This window comes from Vigna radiata, chromosome 7, assembly GCF_000741045.1.
Source record: "Vigna radiata var. radiata cultivar VC1973A chromosome 7, Vradiata_ver6, whole genome shotgun sequence".
Classification (NCBI taxonomy): domain Eukaryota; kingdom Viridiplantae; phylum Streptophyta; class Magnoliopsida; order Fabales; family Fabaceae; genus Vigna; species Vigna radiata.
This window is the reverse complement of record NC_028357.1, coordinates 32,224,618-32,246,873: the sequence shown is the minus strand read 5'-3', so window position 1 is coordinate 32,246,873 and position 22,256 is coordinate 32,224,618. Positions and strand designations below refer to the sequence as shown.

General features: G+C 33.8%; 2 protein-coding genes across 5 annotated transcripts; both read right to left on the bottom strand.

Annotated features, from left to right (window-relative positions):
- Positions 1-476: 476 nt before the first annotated feature.
- On the bottom strand, positions 477-6,476 carry LOC106769313 (conserved oligomeric Golgi complex subunit 2). Its single transcript, XM_014654883.2, has 12 exons — positions 5,902-6,476; positions 5,057-5,263; positions 3,395-3,731; positions 2,953-3,114; positions 2,658-2,757; positions 2,357-2,572; positions 2,164-2,272; positions 1,653-1,853; positions 1,389-1,493; positions 1,119-1,244; positions 907-1,041; positions 477-738 (listed from the first exon to the last, which is right to left on the bottom strand). The coding sequence occupies exons 1-12, from the start codon at positions 6,355-6,357 to the stop codon at positions 625-627; spliced, it is 2,268 nt and encodes a 755-aa protein (XP_014510369.1). The 5' UTR covers positions 6,358-6,476; the 3' UTR covers positions 477-624.
- Positions 6,477-10,417: 3,941 nt separating this feature from the next.
- Positions 10,418-21,413, bottom strand: LOC106768376. Of its 4 annotated transcripts, XM_014653504.2 has the most exons (29): positions 21,217-21,413; positions 20,849-21,059; positions 20,629-20,720; positions 20,361-20,477; positions 19,938-20,084; positions 19,585-19,783; positions 19,421-19,491; positions 19,167-19,321; positions 18,655-18,776; positions 18,480-18,571; positions 18,146-18,389; positions 17,609-17,666; positions 17,240-17,388; positions 17,063-17,133; positions 16,797-16,967; positions 14,924-14,995; positions 14,655-14,756; positions 14,492-14,581; positions 13,644-13,719; positions 13,476-13,569; positions 13,321-13,390; positions 13,023-13,202; positions 12,418-12,540; positions 12,233-12,316; positions 11,977-12,161; positions 11,741-11,879; positions 11,466-11,525; positions 11,066-11,170; positions 10,418-10,975 (listed from the first exon to the last, which is right to left on the bottom strand). In XM_014653504.2, the coding sequence occupies exons 1-29, from the start codon at positions 21,310-21,312 to the stop codon at positions 10,862-10,864; spliced, it is 3,489 nt and encodes a 1,162-aa protein (XP_014508990.1). In that variant the 5' UTR covers positions 21,313-21,413; the 3' UTR covers positions 10,418-10,861. The 4 variants fall into 4 exon arrangements, with proteins under 4 accessions (XP_014508990.1, XP_014508989.1, XP_014508987.1 ...); XM_014653503.2 differs by having other exon boundaries at positions 19,421-19,783; XM_014653501.2 differs by having other exon boundaries at positions 19,167-19,491.
- Positions 21,414-22,256: the final 843 nt, after the last annotated feature.

Genomic DNA, 22,256 nt, shown 5'->3' with positions numbered 1-22,256 from the left:
AACAGATGAAAATATGAAAACAAATGAGAAATATAATAAACGAAGACCGATCACTTTAATAGAAAAAGAAGACAGAAATACAAAAAAAAATAAAAATGCAATGATACATCAATTACTTTCTACATCTTTTCCAACAGTGAATTATTATAATGGAAATCCATTTATGAACGAAACAACAAACTGTTTTTTTTTTTCCAGCACTGAAAATGAACTATTTTTTCGTCAGAAACATTATTACTTTGTTTATGCGAAAATTGTACCCCTACAGTTTTCCCTCTTTCGAATATACCCCATTTTCTATTTATCAAGCTATTTCTTCTCCCTAATCTTTATGTTCGCACAACTTCTCCAGAAGCAAGTGAAGCATATTCAATCAGCCAGACCATCAAAAACCGTTGCCATAAGTTTTGCACAAAAGCTATTAAAAATAATGATTATAAGTAAACATGCAACAAAGAAACATCTGAGAGATGACATTTACGAGCAATATACTTTTTTCTTCCATATTAAGAATCGTGATAACAAATGTGTATCTGGATTTCATAAGTAAAATTACAAAAAATAAACTCTTGACCCAAAAAGAAAGCAATCTACAAGCCGCATTAACTCCACTGGATCAAACTCTTATAGATTAATTGTGTTTTGCCTATCTACAGGAGCCACACATTGCCACAATGAACGGTAGGATGCAATATTGACTGCTTCAACCCCAAGTGCGGAGAGATTACGGGCATACTCCTGGTGACAATTTGCAAGGACACTCAAAAGTTACTAAATGAAATCAGTCAAGAATTAGCTTGACACTCAAAAACTCATTAACAAGCCATGAGAGTTATGAGTTGTATATCTAAGAACGAGAAGATCACACTGGAAAAGATAATATATAACAAGTATCATGCCACCAACCTGGATATCAAGGAACAACTGCATACAGATTTTATCAGTGTCAGACACGTTATTATCTGAGATATCTGAACTTGCTCCAGCTCGTCTCTGTGCACTCTGCCTAATTTTCTGGAGCGAAGACTCTGTCTTTCTTGCCTACTCATGATAACAGTTTTTTAAAAAACAATTTTTAACACAGAATCCAACAGTGAAATTTGGATTTGGGCACTTACCACACTAACAAGGTCGGCAGCTAATTCATAATAACGATCCGTAATCTCAGTTGCAGCATAATGGAGTATTTCGCTCCTAGTGTCACTAGCCAAATATCTTGTAGCTCTTTCCCCATCCAAAAAAGCCTGGGATGTATAGGGGCATGCCATCAATATATATTAATGCTTTCGTGTGTAATACATGCACTCCCATCGAAAATTAAAAAATATTTCTTAAAAATTACTCTCATGAGAAGAAGAAAATCATGTGAAAATAATACTTAAGCATACCTTAAGGGGACGCAATACCCCTGAAACATATGGTGAATGCCTCACAGGTAGAGGTTTATTAGTCATCCTATACGTTGCTGTTATACCCTTCATTTGTCTCAAGTCCTTAATAAATATTTGAACAAGAGAAAGAAATGAATAAATTAAAAACGAAGGGAAGAAAAGAAAAAGATATAGAAGATCACCAATATTATATAGTAATATACACACTCATATCTGGATAATGCAACCACTTCAAAGAATAAACATCGATTATAAACCTACCTCAACTGACTTTTCCACTAATGACTCCACCACTGCTTTGATGACTAAAGGTTCTATAGATTTTAACGATTGACCACCCAGTAAAATGCTCTGCTTTATTGATTCCAGAACATCAGGGGAGCATGAAGACAAAAGCTGAAGCACGTGCTGTAGGTAATCACCACGAACCTGCTCCTCCAAATATCTTATATCATGAATAACCTACAAATGATTTAGCATCTGTTATATTTCAGGCAAAGTACAACCAATATCTTCACATAGCATATTGCATATATGGAAACAACCAATGTATCCATAATGTTACTTCATCATAGCCATTGTCAATTTTTTTACCAATTCCTTTTATGGAACTTCAGAAAAAGTCTGGTAGAAGGCATGTGCAAAATTTTGCGGATGTATGAGTATAGAATATTTGAAGCAATGAACCCAGGTTTTACTGTGCATACAGAATGCAGGTTAAATTATAGCACAACGGCTTGACACAAAAATAAAGTGAAGGCACGCTACATACAAAAATGAAGTCATCTATGACAGCTGAAACAGCCCATTCACACCCAGGACCAGTGCTTGTGTTGTGGTTTTTCCGTGCAGTCAGTCCAGATGAGAGCCAACTTGAGTACCTGTATGCTCAAAGAGAAGTTGGGTTTTGTTCTGTCAACACCCAAAAAACAACACAAATTCCTAACGTCCCAGATTTAACTGACCTAGAAAGAAGCTGCAAGGATAGGCGAAGGAATCTGTCAGAACAAGAAAGGACAAGAACATCTTCTCTCCAGCATGATCTCAAACTCTCTAACAGAGTAACACTTTGCTTTAATGTTAAACCTTGGTAATTTTTTTCACCAGCATCTGAATTTTGAACAGGGACAAGACTAGATGTTGTAAGCATAGAATCTAGAGACCCTGCTATTTCCTGAAACCTGTGGCAATTGCAGATATGATTTCCATGTTACAGAGAAAAACATGTATTCTTAAGTAATGAGCATCTTAAAGCAGCATAGGCACCTCAAAGAGAAATATACTCCAATATTCCATTGCTTCATGAATTCAATATATATTGCTTCAGATCGAAATTTGGCAACAGCAGATCTTGATGGACAGTAGCCTTGCATAAAATTAAATGTTATAATCTTAGTGAATGTATACTTCTAAAGCCATGTATGAATAATACAATTTAGCAAATGAACACTATAGATAAAATATTAAATCAGAGAAGTTCTTTAAAACTTGAAGTGCATGTTTTCTTTGTTCATTTTTTGTTTATCAAGGTATAAAAGATACGAGAAAGATATAAAACTACCTTCTAGATAAGCCAAGAAATCTAAGCTTGATTTGTAATTTTTCAAGAACTCTGTCGGTCTTCCAGGAGAAAATGCACCTGGTTTTCCCTTCTGAATCGCAGAGAGAACCTCCTTAAGGATTGAATTAGCTAAGAAATCGAAGACATGCAAACCTGAATTTTCTGCACCAGAGACCAAGCTTCAGATATGTAAAACATAAGCAAAACCACAGCATGACCACACACAGATGATCTAGCTAACAATACATATAGATGATTAAAAAGTTTAAGTTTTCAGGATGAAGGAGAGATGAATGCCTCAGCAAGGATTGACAAGGTCCAAGAAATTATTCTAGTTATGACAGTGCAATGCTGATAAGGATAACTGAAGAAATGTAATGACCAAAAAGGTCCAACTTGATCTTGGAAATTAAAGTAGCAAGAAAAAAGTCAAACAACATACCAGCTGAAGAAATGTCCAATAAAAATTTACAGTCTTTATCAATGCATTCCTTAATTAGTTGATAATCATTTTCAAGACCATCCCCAGATGACCCAGCCACCACAGCTGATGATCCATGTGGAATTATCTTTTGTATCAATGGAGCCACAACAGTAATTCGAAAGATTTCTTCTGCATTCTTGGTGTTATCTATAGCAGCATATGCACGTAAGCAATTGTAAATTGCAGTTGCATCCCTGTGCTCCAAACCATTTACAAAGCAATGTCCCAAGCTTGCATCTACTGTTAGGCTTGCATTTTGAATCCTCTTCTCCATATTCTCAATAAAAGGAAGATTCTGTACTGGCATAATAGAGAAAAAGAGATGAGCACAGAATGTATCAAGGCCTCGAACAAAAGGTCTATTTTACAATGAATCACAAAATTCAGAACACTAGTAAAAGACAAAATTAAAATGATTAAATACATAAGCATCCATAAACCCTCCACAAAACTTCAAGGGTACAAGCCTATCTATTGTTATAAAATGAACAAAAACATCAATTTTTCTTTCTATCTACGACACATTTGATAAAACTCAAGGCTATTAACTAATGCAAGACCCACTAATGTGATTTTTAAACCAAATTTTTATTTTAAAAATATCACTTTACTATTTATCAGACAATTCACGCTTCAAATCTTATGATTCAATACATTTTGGCTATCTTCCGATTTATATCTAAAGATAAATTGTAATTGACTTTGTATCTTACTATACATGAATGAATCTATGTAACTCATATCACCGATACAATTTAGTCATTTGTAGGCTTTTACTTTTTCTCCAATTCTTATTAAAATAAAAATCATGTGAGTTTAAATTTTTAAAATGAAAAGGAATTTGAAAGAACACTTGTGATCTTGTCCTATTTGATTATTCTACCTTTATTTGTCTCTCACACTCAACGCATGTACTCCATTAAACTATTTAATTATTTCATTTTAATTTTCCTAAAATAAAGAACTCACAAGCTTAGATGCAACTAATACTTTTGTTTTGTATGACTTCAGCTAAAGTTGTCATGTGTGTGTGTGTCTCTCTATCTATCTATCTATATCTATATATCTATATCTATATATAAATATATACACACACACTTTAAGCTCTTTAAATTCAACACTATATCATGTGAAGTAATTTTTCATTGTACCTAAATCTTACCTATTTGATACAAGTTTACGATTCATGATTCAAAAAGTCGCTAGGTGATTCAAAATTTGAATCTTGATTCAATAACCTTACTTTACAAACTTAAACTACCTTGTCTACACACAATTTAAGCACACTATCACGCAAACCTCGAGACAAATGCTCAAAAACGGATTTTGAATTATTTTCAGTGATACATCAAATTCTAGAATACTGTATGTTGACAAGAAATAGATTCCTTTTTTGCTCTTTCAAAATGGCAATAGGTAATATGTCTAAGTTAACAATGAGAAATAACAACCAGCACACACAAAAATGGTATATCGGTGGCTTCTTACCAAGCCTCTGCATCAAATTTCAATTCCATTCCCAACTAAATTTTACTACAAATGATTCCAATTGCCATTACAAGTATCAACCCACAAACACACATAACAATCAATAAGAGTGGAAAAAAATTTAAAACAAACCTTTGCATGTGTGACATAGAACTTTAGTCTGTTCATCTCACTGGCAATTCTTTCCAACAGCATGCTTTGAGTCTCTCTGATACTTGTCTCATTCTCAACCTGTTGCACAGAAACTCCATTGCTCAAGTAAGTCCTCTCTGACAAATTTACATCTCCATTTGACCAATCCGTGGGTACACTAGGCAGCTCTTTTATTAGCTTCTCAACCTGCAATCAACAAATTTACCACATACAAATTATACAATATCAAATAATTTTTGTCTCAATCCCAACATTCCAAAAACCAGTATAGAACACAATCAAAACAAACACCACGTATCAAATGCAACGAACGTATGATTAGTGTACCCTTCTCTAGAAACCTCCATAGTGGTAATTAGCAACCAATCCAAACCTAACAATGAAATTGATACTAGAGACCCTTGCTCACACTAAAGGGTTAACAAAGAATGGCATAATGATCATCCTACTCAATCAAATATTTACAGTTAGGATTTTTATCTAAAGAAAATCCTACAAAATCAACTTGTAACATGGAATTTGAAGCTCACTCAATATCATATGTTATTGTAGAACCTGCAACACACATCTCTCTCGTCAAACACAAGACATCTCAGTCGTAAACATTTTAGAACTAAACATCTACATATGATTAGATAATACTCAGATAACCAGTGATCCAATATGTCAATCAAACACCACCTCACCGACATACTCCTTTTTATATCCAATAAATACATCGCAAGAAAACTAAGAGTGAGATCACACTAGGTTCATCCTGAAAAACTTCCATGAAGAGCAGAATAAATGCCTTAGGAGATCTTGCACCAAAATTACGATTCTACCTTAGAGACGACGTGAAACGTGTCGAGGAGAAGCTCCAACGTCTCTCTAGCGGAGGCCGTCTCCGATCTTTGGTTCAAGCGGTTCTTAATGGAAAGCAGCGAAACCTCAACGGATCCTCTGAACTGCTCGATCTTCTCCCGGAGCTCGACCAGCGGGGCCCGCATTCGCACCACAACTGCGTCAACATCCACTAACTTGGTGCTGAGATTGACGAAATCAGCGTAGTCACGGTTAATAAGGTCAATTAGTTCGTGGTTGAGGGAAGAGAGGTAGTTGTTGAGCTCGGAGCGGAGCGTGTCGAAGGGGACGAAAGTGCGAAGCTCCGAAATGTACGATTCGGAATCGAAGTCCGGGGAGAGGAATGACGCCGGTTTGAACCACAGCGGATGGGCGTCCAGGGGATCGGAAAAGAGGTCCGTGGCGGATCTTGGTGGTGCCAGGATCGGATCCGCCATTATGATTCCCTTCCGTTTGGTTGTTGTTGTGTGGTTGGCTGAAATTTGGTATCAGCAAACCGCAACTATGCCTGCCAGAGTGTCCCTCTTCTCTCTCTAATCAAAAACTCCTTCGCAATTTTTCCATTTATACATTTTTATATTATTATTACCTTCTATTATCTGATATATTTTCTATTACTAATTTTTATTTATTTTGTAATTATAATTTATTATTTTAGAATAATATACTTTTACTATAAGTTTTTTTAAAAGAATTGTGTATACTTATTTAATTTATAACAAATTATGGTTGATTATTTAATTATAATATATATATATATATATATATATATATATATATATATATATATATATATATATATATATATATATATATATATTGCAATAGAGTGGACACAAAAAGAAAACATAAGACACATGTCATACTTCCAACAACTTAAAAGAAAATCAAAATATATTTTTTTCGTAGCAGTCTGATTTTCTTATAAGCTATCAGAAATCACACCATAACACAATTTTTTTTTTCTTATCAGCTTGATTCCCACATTAAGAAAGAAAAATATCTTGGAAACCTTCACCAACAACTTTGGAGGGATTCCAAACTTCCAAAACAACCTAAAGACGTCCAAAATTGATATATGAAACTTAGGATTTGAGATTTCAAAAACTTGAAAAACACAAAACTGATGCAGTTGCATTCAGGGGGCGCCCAAAGGACACTCAGGAGAGTTCCTCTTGCAAAAAGAGCACACAGAGGGCGCTCAGGGGCGCTTAGGTGTGATCTTCTCAAAAAAAGGCGATCGGGGGGCACCCAGTGGTGTACCAGGTTCTAAAACTCTCCTATTTTGAATTTGGTGACCCTCTATACAAGTTTAAATTATTCCTAAACACTCTTAGGCACTGAGAAATATCTAAAAACAAACCTCTAACTTGAATTGATCACTCCAAACCCAAATTGACCATTTTAAACTACCTAAACTCACTTCTATCACTTCCTACACCAAATTCAGCAAAATAAAGGCTTAGACAAGTCCTAAATGGCTCAAACACAAACTTTAAACTCCTCAATTCAGTTCCAACCCCTTGCATCAAAATTTCATTAACGAAACCTCCAATTTGCACTCAAAACCACTCAAACACTAAACATTGACTACCTTTTTTGGTTCTAGATCAATTTTCACCCAAAACATACTTCTAACAAATTTCAATTAACCCCATAACAATTCTGGTAAAACTGTTTCCTTACACTAGTACATATCTCACAATTTCACCTATTAGAACCCTTCTTTTTAGCCTTAAAACCCAATTCTTTGATCATTCACCACTCTAACAACTTGGCAATCAAATAAAACCATTCAAATAACTTCATAACATGTAATTCATAGCAGCAATGACATAACAAATTTAACCACACTTAGAACAAATCATCAAATTAACTAAACATATTTAATTACTTAAATTAGCATAACAAAATTCTTGAAATTCTAAACTAAATCAATTTAACAAACATACAAGCATGAAACTTATTTACACAACATCCATTAAAAGTAGACATCTAGTTTCCCTTACCTTAGAAAGAACTCCTACGACTCTAAGAACTCCCACCTGTTGCTTCCATGGAAAGTAACTTTAGAAAAGCCTACAACTCACCAATTGGTGATCAGAATCAAACCTTAGAACGTCAAATTGACCAAGAGTCAAGAAAGAAGCACTTTTGATATATGCAAAAACATATTTCTTTGCATGATCATAGACTACAAGGAAAAAGGAGTAGAAACTTATTTGCTCTAAACAAAAAACTGATCGAGTAAAAGTGGAGATTATTCTCCCATGATCTCCTAAGTACCTCCTCGTCGTTAAATAGATGATCCAGGAGTTAGAACTCTTAAAGAGATGGTAGAGAGTTCAAAAGAATATTGTTTAGAAAGAAGATGAGTATTTAAGACAATGAAACGAGTTTAAAAAATTATATTTATTTAATCAACTTATTTTAAAATCCTATTATGTTGAGACATGACATTTTCAAAGTAAGAATGTTTTAAATTTTTACAAATAATACTTGTCATGAAATTAATACTAATTTAATAGAAATGTTAATTGAGTTTTCAAAATAAATAGAAACTCAACAGAAAAAATATATAAAGATTAAAATAAATCAAGGTACTAAATTACTAAGTTCAATAAATATTATGTTTACTTCGAATATATATATATATATATATATATATATATATATATATATATATATATTCATAATTAGTAAATATTTAATTAATCCAACTTTGATTAAATAATTTAAATTCTCCTGCCGGTCTATAAATATTACTTCATATTTGATTAGATTAAGCACAACAGCTTTGTTGAAATGAGGAATGTGTTTTCTTAACCTTCTACACTTTCAAAATCACTTGCAAGGTTTATGTTTTTCACCAGAACATGTTAATAATTATGGTTTTTCTTATCATGTTATCACCACAGTTAAAATTAACTACATTCAATTTTTAAAAGATGCGTGTTTCTTTGAGCATGTTAAAGTGATGTGTTCTAAAATGCAAGTGATATGAAAACTATAAGGAAGGAGTATGCCCAAGGATGGTAACGGATCGGGTAAAGTGCGTATTCGACATTGAACACCGATAGTGGTACAGTATGCGTCATTTGGTTTGTAAATTCAACACTAATGGTGGCACAGAGCTCGTTCTGGTCGTAAATCTAACACAATGTATGTACGATTGTGGGACAAAACTTGTTCTGATAGCACAGGCACGGAGCTGTTGCACAGATGTAAAAAGAGGTAAAACAACAAAACCTAATTTAAAATTAAGAATAAAAATATAATTTTAATTTTTTATGGATAATAAGTATCTATAAATACAGATAATGTAATATTTGAACCCAACCCATTCCATTAATGAAGGAATATTAAATTATTTATTACCTGCTATTCGCAGATATCAAACTATCCACAACAGATTTTATTTGCAGATATGTACCAACACGAGTTTTTTTTAGCATTCTCGTCATTGCATTCTTTTTTATTAATTTGAATATTTTGTTTTATGGTACAAAACATGAAAATGCCTTTCTAAAGAAGTTGTGCATAATTAGTCTCGCAAATACTCAAAATATGAATATAGACATAATGCAATATTTTGAATTGACCATCAAATTACGAGTTTTGGTATAAATGTTTATGATATATATATATATATATATATATATATATATATATATATATATATATATATATATATATATATAAAATTCAACATAAAATTAGAATTCAATATCATATGATACATTTTGACTTTTAAATTTTAAAAATAAATAAATATAATTTATATTATATACTTTTTAAGTGTTAAACAATATTTTAAAATGTTAAAACATGTGTAAACAATTTAAATTATTTAAAACACCACTCAAAAAAAAGTTGTAATATAGTTGAATATTATATCAAATTTTGAAATAAATTACGTCAAATTTTGAAACGAATTTTATTTTCACTTCATTTCGCTTATTAAAATCATACTTAACCCTAAAATAACTTATTTATAAAACATTCAATATAAAGTGGCTTCACAAGTTTAATTGATTTAGTTTGAGATAAAATTATATACAGAACAATTATATTTTAGTGAATTGATTTGATTAAATTTTAACCAAATCTGTTAAATGCGTACTACTAAATAAATAATTTTTACATTCTTATTTCCATTAAATTCTATATTAATGATAAGTAAAATTAGTTTAGTTCTTACTAATTTGTTTATTTAAAATACATTATTTTTCTTGAATTATTACTTTATACATCATTAATGTCTTCATCTGATATAAGAAATGTTACATAACAAAATAAAAGAGAAACAGATTAAACATTTACCAGCATAAAATATAATAAGAAATAAAAAAAATGGACACAATTTAGTTTATAAAGTGGTTTGATCCAAAATATTTGTATTCATTTGATTGTTTCGAATTGGTACTAATAATAACTGGTTTGAGATGAGTGATTTTGGCGAGGATTCTATGAAAAAGTCTTGTGCCGAACACTGTAAACATTTGATGATTGCAGAATCCAAATAAAATTGTTGAATAGCTAGGATCCCGCAGGAATCAATTAAAGAGGGCTCTAACACGTCCGTTATGTACATAAAAGTAATAAAACAGATACTTATTATGCACATGACACCCTGGCTATTTCATCTAGTAGAACTTTTATAACTTGAAAAAATAAAAATAAAAACATGTTCCCTTGGGATGAGGAACAAAACAAAAGTAGCGGAACAGACCAAAATTCTGGAAGGCTTCCCTACTTCCAAAACTCATCATCCCAAATGTACTACAATTACTACTTCAATAAAATTCTATATTTCATTTTACAAACGAAGTGGCTCAACAGCTAACCCCTGGGAAGCCATAAAAATCGGTAAACTATAAAATGTAGGCTTCATGAGATGGAGGAAGCACTGGGGGCAAAATATGCCAGCTAAAGAAAAACTCACATGAAATAGCTGAGTGCTTTCTTTACTCTTGAACCCCCTTCTCCATACAGTTCATTCCATTGTAAAAGCTCAGTCATGTTTACTGATTCAGAAGAAACACTTGCACATACCTGCGTACAAAGTAACGTATTACTAAAAGTGAAAGGTGGGACAACTCAGTTCGGGAGAGGGCCTTGTATAAATGGAATTTCATTTCATACCTGTTGATGAGCATATTTGAAGTCCTCCATGTTTAATGATCTGATGTCCCCACTGCTACATAACGCTGGAGCTGGTTGACCTTCTGCTAGTGCAGCAACGCGGTCCTGCCATTCATCAAACAAAATAAGCACGAGTGCCTTTTAAACATAAACACATTTTCTAAGAATACTATAACTCCCTTACATTGAAAGCACTGACTGAGTAACAACTTAATCAGGAATGTATTCAAAATCCAAGATCATCAAGAAATAAAAAATTATCCTGGTCTACTATTGCATTGTCTCAACTAAGGTCATAATTTTGTATACCATATATAAATAGCGTGCACACTTTACGGAATGATTCGTGCATTCAACCCATAGATACCAAGCATAACACCAGCATATAGAAGAGTCGTACCTTTTTTTCTTTTTCTAATATCTCTTTAATAGGCCGATGTGCCGCCGTAACACATAAATTCTGCAGTAAAAGAGCAAGAATCAAATATCGACAAAAAATTGAAACATTAGTGATAGGAATTTGGGTATAGTTGAGTGTCTATGTCCAACATCAAGTAGGTAGGTATGGGATGATGATCGATGTATATTTAAGTATTGAGTTCTTTTCCCCAAATGTTTAGGTACTATCGATTAATTTCTAAAGAATAAGGTAACAAGAAAAATAAGTCCAGCTACCTTAAGATCACTTCCAGAATATCCATCGGTCATAGTAGCAACTGCATCCAAATCAACATCAGGAGACAGTTCCTCTTTGGCCAGTATGACTTTCAATATTTTTGCTCTATTAGGAGCATCTGGCAAATTTACCATCAATCTGCATTTAAAAGAAAAAACATAATATGCTAGGTCTCGTCTCAAGTTAGCAAAACAATGGAAAGGGGAGTCGAAGCACAACTAAATAAGGTATTCACCTTCTTGGCATTCTCCTTATAACAGCTTCATCTAGGTCAAAAGGCCTGTTAGTGGCTGCCAGCACAAGAACTCTCTCTGTTTCCTTCGTACGTAAGCCATCCCAATTTACCATGAATTCATTTTTCATCTTTCGCATGGCCTCATGCTCCCCTGGGTTTTCCCTCCGACCCAACATGCTGTCAACCTGAAACAAGGCTAGAGAAGTTATACCCGATTAATCAATACAAAGTAAGACACTTTAGTTAAAAGACTAACCTCATCAACAAATATAACACTTGGAGAAATTTTACTCGCCAAAGAGAAAACAGCTTTCACATATTTCTCACCCTCACCAAACCACTAAAACAAAAAGAAAAAAAACAGCAAGAATGTGAGATAATATGCCCAACAAACTGATAAAGGTGAGATCAAAATACACTAAAGGTGGGTACAAATTTAACCTTAGATGTAATACTTGACATAGAAATGTTAATGAAGTTTGCACCAGCTTCAGTAGCAATTGCTTTTGCGAGCATTGTTTTACCCGTCCCAGGAGGACCAAATAATAGGATACCTTTGCATGGCTGCACAAAAGGTAATTCAAAGCTGAGATAGCAGAATGGATAATATTTTGATAGTAAGTTAGATGATCATCAAAATTATATGTTTTATTTAATTGCAGTAATGCCAAAAAGAAATATTTATAGATTATGGAAAAGAAAACTCCAATTTTTCTCAATAAAACCTATCACAGTTGCTTTTAGCTTTTCACAATTCATTGAATTTTTCAATGAAGAAATAAGTTGCATATCCTGCAGAATACAGAGGTCAATATAAGATGTAAAATATGCCAATCAAACATAATTAATACATGGCAACTGATTCCAATTCCCTCGTGTTCCTCACTTTTAGAGTGGGAACAGAGGAAGGACACCAAAAGATTAATGAAAAATAAAACATCACAAAATCAATCAAATAATCAAATCAATTATCAACCAAAGTAAAGAGAAGAAGCATAAAAATCTTTAAACAATAAAATAAATTTCAATCTATAAAGGAAGTGAACCTTGGTTAATTGCCCCTTGCAAAAAAGCTCAGGTCGCTGTAAAGGAAGCATCACCAACTCTTTCAATGTATCCTTGACCTTTTCAAGAGCTCCAATATCATCAAAGGTAACATCAATGTCACTAGGAGGAATAACGTCAGCCAAAAGCCTCTTTTCAAATTCATTTTCTGTTACAACATCCTGTACAATCAACTTGATTTTAGAATACAGTGTTTATGAACCCTACACTTGTAAGTTGTAAACACTAAAAGGCAAAGCTGGAATGACATCTACATCACAAGCAAGCGCAAACAATCACCTTAAGAGATTTCTTCAGGCTCTTGGACTCATTCTGGACGGACTGCAAGATCCCAATTCCATACTGAATGCTGGAGGAATACCATATCAAAATTGTAAAATACAATTAACAAAATATAATATATCAAATCACAATCAGTGTAAACTAGCAATTACCTCTCACATGACAATACAAGCTTCGAATCAGGCTTAGCTTCTGAATTCTGCATGAGGTGATGACTTAAAGCCCAACCAATTATCTTCTCTGCATCTGCAATGTGACAAACAATGATATAGGAGAGACCCTATAGACAAATCGAAAAGCACCGAATGCTTAGAACATACTTTCATTTGTAAGTGTCTGATCCTTAATGCATAAGGTCTCAAGTCCTTCGCATTCCATTCCACATCGTCCCAAAACCTATAATTAAAATGAGTTAGACTATGATTACTGAAAATTTAAAACATCAGAACAGCAACTCTGAATTAACATTGAAAGTATGAATTAATGACACCGTTCAACATCTGTGTCATGTAACCCTATTATGCACCCTTATTCAAACAAAATAATTTAATGAAGGTGCTAGACTTTCAACTGAATTCACAAAAAATTAACCTAAAAATTATAGCAGTTATTGGAAAACTTTCACTAAAACAGACTAAATAAATCAGATGTCTAAATTTTCCTATGTACATATACAAGTAAGAAATTACAGAATGAAATAAAGGCCATAGTAAATTCCAACTAACTTTCTCAGTTTATAAGATTTATACAAAAATTAAAACTCAAAGTGAAATAGCAACCACGAATTAAAACTTTAAATGGCCAAACTAGGCCAAGCTAGAGAGTTGACAGAGACAAGGTAAAACCCATAGAAAAAACAAAATTTCAGACCCACAAAGAATCCTTCCACAACTTATACAAGGACTCGTATTCTAAACCTTAAGAAGTGGCGATTGTCAGACATGCAGGGGAGACAAACTTCCATGGGCAAATTACTCTTATAGGATGTTCAACTGGTATCCCATCCATTCATATATAAATCATACTTTGAATTGTTTATTACCACAATGAAATAATAGGATGAAGAATCATTGCCTCCAACTCTATTTTTTAAACAAAAAATGCAGATGTGATGATATGAAAGACTGCTGAATAAATTAAATTCACAAGCAACACACAAGGCACTCACTGCACGCAAGTGATGTAAATTCCCTTTGATTTTGAGAGTTTCAACATCTCGATCCAGTTGCTGCTTCCAAGATGCTAGAAGTGCCTCGTCCTATATCAGGGAATATATTATGAATATTGTATAAGGAGAACAAAATCCATGACAAACATTCCACTGTACATACCTGAGGCATGTGAATTATAATTTTATTTGGGAAGAGCTTAGTCAAAGTTCTATTTGGTTTTGGAACCTCCTTCCCTCTGTCATGCAATCGTCCAAAACTATCCTAAAAAAATTGAAGAGGCATAACAATTATTTCCTCAGAAAGCTCAAAGATAGTATTATTAGGTCACAGGTACCAAGTAATGCACAAAAGTACAAACATAGGTCAGCAATTCCTGCTCCCCTCTTTCAAACATAAGTAACAGAAGTGAAAAGGATATTAGTCATTACAGGGAAAGCCAGGTCAAGAAGGGCAGTCTGATTGCTACCAAATTTTGTAAAAAGCAAACCACCAGGATGTGACTGCAGGAGAAAAATGTTATACATCAATTAAATAATCACTTACGAAGAAATCTAAACCGGTGAAGTAAGTAAATTCAATAAATCAAATAAATAAACAATCCAGATTGCATCTTATTTCACTTGAGACATTCCCAATTAATACAAAGCAAAGAGAAATAGAAAGCCAACAACTAGTACAAAAATGTTTTTAGAGACTGGTTAATTTATTCTTTCAACAATGCCATAAACCAAATCACATCACAAAAGGATTCCAGGGTACATTGTACTAAACTATTGACATTCAACACTTCTAATGTTTCATGACTGGAGCCAAAAAACACCTCGCTGGGTACCACCCACACCCTTTTTTAGAATTCTTCAAGCTTCTTCAATTATTTTCAAATATGTGACGACAGTTTTCTACCTACTGCTGACTTCTGCAGTCTTGTTCAGTTCCTTAGTTTCAAGTCATCTTTTGTGCCCGTAGCCACTTTCCACTGCGTCAAATACTATTTCAAGCCAACAAGTACAGCCTTGATCTGTTCTGTCCCTATATAGTTATTTCCTTTCATCTCTAGGGCTTGCTCAACAGTCATTTTCCGTCATGCCCATCACCTTTGTTGATATGATTTGCTTATTAAGCTTAAAATTCCAACTTTAGATCACTAATTACCCGTCTCTAATTTTGACCATTTTATTTTATTTTTCAGTAAGCAAGTATAGATTATGAAATGTGCATCTCAAAACTTCATAATAGTGGTCTTCTGGCTCGCCAGCTCTACCATTTTTCAGGTCAGCTGCTCTATACCACTACTTGGAATTGATTACTGTCGACTTTTCATGTTAAAAAGAGGTTACATCATGCAAGTCCCTACATTTTCAAACTTTTAGACAGATACCTAGAGCTTCAATGACTTGCACCTGTTCCTATAGTAGATCGCATGCCTCAACTAAAGTTATGATCAATTTATAGTATATAAATAGGTATAAAGTTGAGTTAGACTTAAAATTCACTTTATAAGATAGTGTCAAAGTCTATCCTAACAATGCTACATTAGGTCTATTATGTCACTCATTATCAAACCATCCACACATATTTAGTCCTATACTTGAGATGTTCAGTCCTCAGCATGAGGAAAGGATTGTTGGGGATCCTACATTATCTAGAAATATGGCTAAATTATATTTTATAAATGGATGCGTACTAGAGATATAAATGTAAAAAATCAGCTATTCAACTGGATGTTAGCTAGTTATCTGTTATCAGTTCTCTTTCTGTTCATCTTTTCTCTATTTTCTCTCATATCAAAATTCTGATATGGTATCGTGAGCTAGAAATTGTTCCGCTGATGACCATGTTCCTGGAATAATAAATCCAGCCTATAAAGAAAGAGAAGTGAACAATCAAATCTAGCGACTTTGCTTCAATTGACGCTTTAAAAGTCAATCTGAATGCTACTTAATGATATTATAAATAAAATCTAACAATATTTTAAACTTTTTGGGTCCCTAATATCCAAAAAAAAAATCGGGATAGGATTCTATTTGGATAAACATCTACAAAGACACTTGTAGTAGAAAATATGAAGGTATAAATTGAACTTCTCACATAAGCTAAAATCAACTTATACACTAATTCACATAAAGCTATTTTCAACTTACGGATAAGGTGAATCATAGACAAGTTTATCCATAAAAAGGCAAGGACCCAATTGAAAAGTTGGTACAGAGATATTTACAAATATTAAAAGAAGAGACCTAAATGAAAATTGCGATATAGGTTCCTATTGTGTACAGATTAGTTTAACCAAAAATTAAATACCTTTTCCTTACGACTGTCATTTTGAGTGTGAGAACCTATTACGACCACATTGTTTGGAAGATTTTCAAGCTTACTTTTAAATGCATATGAATCTCCATTTCCTACAATAGACTTCTCAGCATCTTTCATGAACAATATGAATGGTGCATTTCTACTCTCACTAAAAACAACCTGAAAAGAAAATTGAATATATATCAGTATTTGCAAGATCGAAGCCAAAATTATTAAAGAAAGTTCTTATACTACAAGGCAGGGTAAATGACAACCTCAAACAGTGAATGAATAAGTAATTTGTCCAGTTCTTCTACAGCGCTACTTTCCAAGCGAAGATCAGTGACTGGAAACATAAAGTTAGTAAGATACCACTTTATTTAATATACGGATCAAAATACAATAATATACAATTTCTAAAGATATAAAAGTTGTATCGAGTAGCTCATTACCATTGCAGAAAAAACCTTGACCTCCCTCACAGGCACCACCAAGATCAACTCCATCAGGTATGGGTTTATCAAATCTCACACCAATTTTAGACAAGGGATTATCATCAAATAGTAAGACAACCTTCCCCCGACCTCCATTAGATGGCCCCCTATATATGAAATCACCAATAAAAATTATAATGATAATATATAAAAATTAGCACATCAGTTACACTTTGATTGGACATATAACGGTCTTTTCATTACACTACTTTGGGCAGTATAAGTATTCATGGTAGCTTAAACTCAATAGTTCAACTGACATGCAAAATAAAGTCCTAAACACCAATGAAGGAAACAAGTTCAGTTAAGTTTTCTACAAATCCATACCTTGAAGATGTTTGATACACCCCACAAGAAGATGAACAGCTAAATTTCACCCTATCACCTGTGTTGATAATATATAGAAAATACAAATAGTTTAAGATGACAGTACAAAGCGCATGCACTGATATACGACAGTGCATTTATAATTTAAATTCATACCATCCATCATAAATACATATAAGTTTCAATATTGATAATATCTTGATAAATGTAATTTGTACTAAAATGAAACAAAATGAAAAGGTCAGTGCAAATGGATTAATGTATATGACAAAAGCGCACATCTTATTTCCCTTTTTATTATTAAAATTTGCTTAAGAGTTAAAAAAACTGACTGAACCACTGTGCGGTACTCATTTATTTAATAAATTCTAAAAGGCCACGTCCCAACCATGATGAAGGTGAAAAAAAAAAAAAAAAAAAAACTAACTTTTTGATTGAGTATACATGTTGTGTGTGTGTCCAGCATATGAATGTCACCAAAAGCTATGCTCCATGTAAAACAAAAGCATAGCAGAACAAATGTAGAAGAGTTCATACCTAATTTGAACAAGCAACTTTTGGCTGTCCCAGAGGTGGATGGCATGTTATCAGTTTCCAACTTAGGTTGAGAGTCAAAGGCCAGTGAAGGTGCATTTGAAGAGCTAGGTGTCTCTGTTTCAGTAGCAGGTGGATCCACGCTCCCAGCCATTTTTGTTGCTGTAGGACTTTGCTTAGTGCTGATAAAAGATTTTTCAGCATTTAATCCATCTTTGAGTATCTCAGCTTCCTTGGAAGATAAACCCTATGATAACACAGCCAGTGAAGTTTCTTGTCAGAGTTTTCAGCAAAAAAATATTTAAAAACCCGGCCCAAAAAGGAAGGCTTATCTTACACCCAAAAGCAAATGACTATCAAATATGAGCAGCTTAGCTCCAAAGTATTTTGCAAGTGCCTTTGCCAACATCTCTTGATATATTTCTGACCCTGTAACCAGCAAAATTTGGCTATTAAGGGAAGAAATACTTACAGAAAAAGATGGAGAAAAGTAATATATAATATTCACACACCTGCAGGCCCTGAGAGCAGAATACGAGGGTTTATGGTTGTAAGATCTGTAGTAAACTTTTCATGTTCTTTATGCCTTAGGTGCATAAAGCAAGCAGCCACCAAGACATTTTTTGTGCTCTCACTACAAAAAGGCATGAATGCAAACATAAATACAGTACAAGTTAACAATCCATCAAATAAAAGAGTAACAATTAATTTCAAGCACCAACACTTGAAAGACTCAATCAAGCTATACGAATTAACCAGTCTCAATAACATCTAAAATTCTAAACAAATATCAATCGTAGCTCAGCAAATAAATTTAAATTACATGCCAAAAGTTACGTCCTTGGCATACTAAATATATAGGTATTATAAGAAAACATGAACACGAAAAATGAAAGCAAATAATAAATATGCCTGAACACATGGGATACATTCAAATATTTAGAGAAAAGGTTGGCACAAGATACTTATCTTTAGGAATTCTTATGCAACATAACTATAGATACCAAACAGAAGAAAAGTATACCTTAAATAGTAAGGGAAGTTGTCAAAAGAAACATCTATTTCTTTCCCATCCAATATAGCAGCATGAACATCTTCTTTAAACACAGCAGAGCGTACAGATGTACCCAAAGTTGATGCAGCCTGCATGTCCAGCGTCCCATTTTTTTCTTCCAATACCTGTTTACATATACTTTTGCTCAATTTCAGTTTACAACTAGGTCGAGCTAAGATCCTGAAGAAAGGCCTTAGGAAATCATTAACCCCAGAGAGTTTTACATTGCCTGCCTCTGCACCAGCATCCGGATTGCAATCCATCGTTGAATTCTTCTCATTTGTTGGAGCATCTTCTGCTTTATCAGTATGCACATTTGGATTAGACTCTGAGGCATCAAGCTCAATTTCTGTACTATCATGAATAGGATGACTAGAGACATCAGTACCCAGGTGAGGTTTACTAGAGGTACGAGTTGGAGATTTCCATCTTGTAAGGTCCTGTTTGATGGAAAGAGAAGCCAAAATAGAGGCCCCGGCCACAGCTGAAGGGTCTCCACTTTTCCTTTCAAGCTGCAGATATTTCCCAACACCACTTGGAACTTCCGCACCCCTAATTGCAACCTCAGTATTAAGTTGCTGGAAAATCTATGTTGAAGATTAATTAAGAAAAATCACCCTTATAAATGTAAGTTAAAAAAATAATGCATCTACAGAAAAAAAAAAGAAAAAAAAAAAACAATTAATGATCGATAATTCTATAACTGATACTTCTCATTTACTCAGCAAATGAAGAGGATACATAAGAATGATTTCCAAGAACACCAAAAACCACTTCATCACCCGAGTTAAGCACACAGCTGGTATTCTTCTTGACATGCGTTCCATTTACTAGCACAGATCCTTTGCTACCCGTACTTTCTAGCACAGCTACAACACTTCCATCGCGCTGGTCATATTCAGAAACAACTGCAATCAGTTGCGCTTACATATCCTACCATATTCGCTTCAAATAAATAAAAATAATAAAAGAACAGAAAAAGCAATCAAAGCTCAATAAGTAATTATAGAGATTACTGTATAAGAAAAATTTGCGTAGTAGAAACGGGCATAATGATCCACTAACATGTGCATACTTTTGAGCATAAAAGAGAGCCTAATCATACACACGGTCCAATCAATGATCCAAAGCTTCATGGATTAAATATATAGTCTTCAAACGTACCTGCGTGTACTTGATCTTGCATAAATTTCCACTTATAGTCTGATCCTTCAGTGCAAAGTTGCAACTTCTATTAGAACCAATAGTGAAATTGGGTATGCAAACAGCAACATTAGGATTCTGCAGCAGTAGCACAAATTTCGAGTTAAAAAGTTAAGAACTGAACAAAAACGCCATGTGCTTCACGAGGAGTCAACACCCAAAAGCATGAACAGTGACTACTACATTCGAAACTTTTCTGATTCACTTCACTCGTTTGAACACGAATTACCTGTGCAGACTGAGACAAGAACCTGCACCACGGTCCTCCCTCGATATTCGGAATCTGTTTCGGATACACACTCCACGAAGAGAAGGACGGACCTTAACAGTAAAACGACGGAAAAAATGTAAGAAAATTATTTACTCAATTTACAACACAAGCAGCAATCAAGAAAGTAACAAAAAGTAAAAAAAAAAAAAAGAAAACTAAAACAACTCGGAACACTAACATGCGGCATCAGCAATCGGTGCCGTGACAGGCACAGCCGGCGTAGCGTCGACCTTGCCGGAGCTCACTCCATCGGCGGAACCCGCTCCGGCGATCTGAACTTCGGCAGAGCCACATTCCCCAGGATCAGGCAGGGGCTCCGAAGTACGTAAATCCTTCGAATTCTCCGCCGGTGTCGGCACCGGTTTCTCCGACGAACCACCATTGTCGACCTAAAAAAATTGGAGCAAATCGCAAAGGCTCAATCGCAGATAGCGACGCTAAGTAACGGCTTCGATGCCGGAAATCTCCGAAACCGAAGCGTCCGGAAAAAAGTGAATCGAATACAAGAAGGGAAAGAAAGAAAAGAACAAGAAGAGGAAGAAGAACCTTCTGACGCTTCGGCGAAGGAGGTTTATTTTCCGATGAGGAAGATCGTTTGGAGTTGTTGGCAGAGAGAGATCCACTCCGTCTCGTCGAAACCATCCTTCCTTTCTCCTTCTCTCTTCTGCTCCCTTCTTTCTCCTCTTTTTTCAAGAAGAGGGGATATCGATGATTTTAGTGATTTTACGTTTTCTTCTTTTTCATGGGAGTTAAATCTTTTTCTTTTCTTTTTTTATTATTCGCCTTTTTAAATTGCTCCTACCATGCCATACCATGTGCGTAAGTTAGTATTTCGCCTTTGGTAGTTGCGCAATTTAGCCACGTACGTATAGGTGTCCATCATTATAATACGCCTTTATAAAAATAAAAATACTACAATAATTTGCACATTTACTGGTTGTCGTCTTTTTCATCAAACTAATATTTTTATTTTGTTAGTCTAAATTTCTTAATATTTTGACTTAAATATATATTAAAATACATTGTTTTTGTCCATTTTCTTAATACAATACAATACAATACGTATTGTAACCTCAAATAAGACTTGTTTGGTAACTGAGTTATCTTTTCTGAAGTGTATTTTGAGTCCCTGACTCTGACTCTGATTCTTCTGCCTTGTATTCATTGCGTGGAATTTTGGCACGCGTCCCACAGGTCAAGTAAATCAATGCTCAGTTGTATACAGATACACTGTTTACTTGTTCTCCCTTTGTTTGAGAAAGTGCCTAATCATTTTTATTAACAAATAATTAATTATCTCATTTTCTGACACAAAACAATTCACACCAACCAAAATTTTGTGGTGCTACATTTTCCAACCATTTCTTGTAATTATCAAATAATAATATGATAAAGAGATATTTCATGCGTTTTGAATTAATATTATAAAATAAGTTTTTAATAATAATTAATCCAAAAATGTAATTAAAAATAGTTTGTAGGAAAAACATTTTTATATTAAGTAAAACATAGGTTGTTCTTTTTAATTTAGTAATCATAAAATTAAACTATAGCATTCATATTTATAATTTGGTATCCGAAAATCA

Bases quoted from the DNA above. Each gene is read 5' to 3' on its own strand.
- LOC106769313 (XM_014654883.2), bottom strand. From the start codon at position 6,357: ATGGCGGATCCGATCCTGGCACCACCAAGATCCGCCACGGACCTCTTT. The intron at 3,732-5,056 runs GTTTGTTTTAAA...ATGCCAGTACAG, and splicing joins TCTATGTCACACATGCAAAG to AATCTTCCTTTTATTGAGAA. The intron at 2,273-2,356 runs GTCAGTTAAATC...TTGAGCATACAG, and splicing joins TCCTTGCAGCTTCTTTCTAG to GTACTCAAGTTGGCTCTCAT.
- LOC106768376 (XM_014653500.2), bottom strand. From the start codon at position 21,312: ATGGTTTCGACGAGACGGAGTGGATCTCTCTCTGCCAACAACTCCAAA. The intron at 18,777-19,166 runs GTATACTTTTCT...GCCTTTTTGTAG, and splicing joins AACTTCCCTTACTATTTAAG to TGAGAGCACAAAAAATGTCT. The intron at 17,134-17,239 runs GTAATGAGCTAC...TTATGTTTCCAG, and splicing joins TCAAGGTTTTTTCTGCAATG to TCACTGATCTTCGCTTGGAA.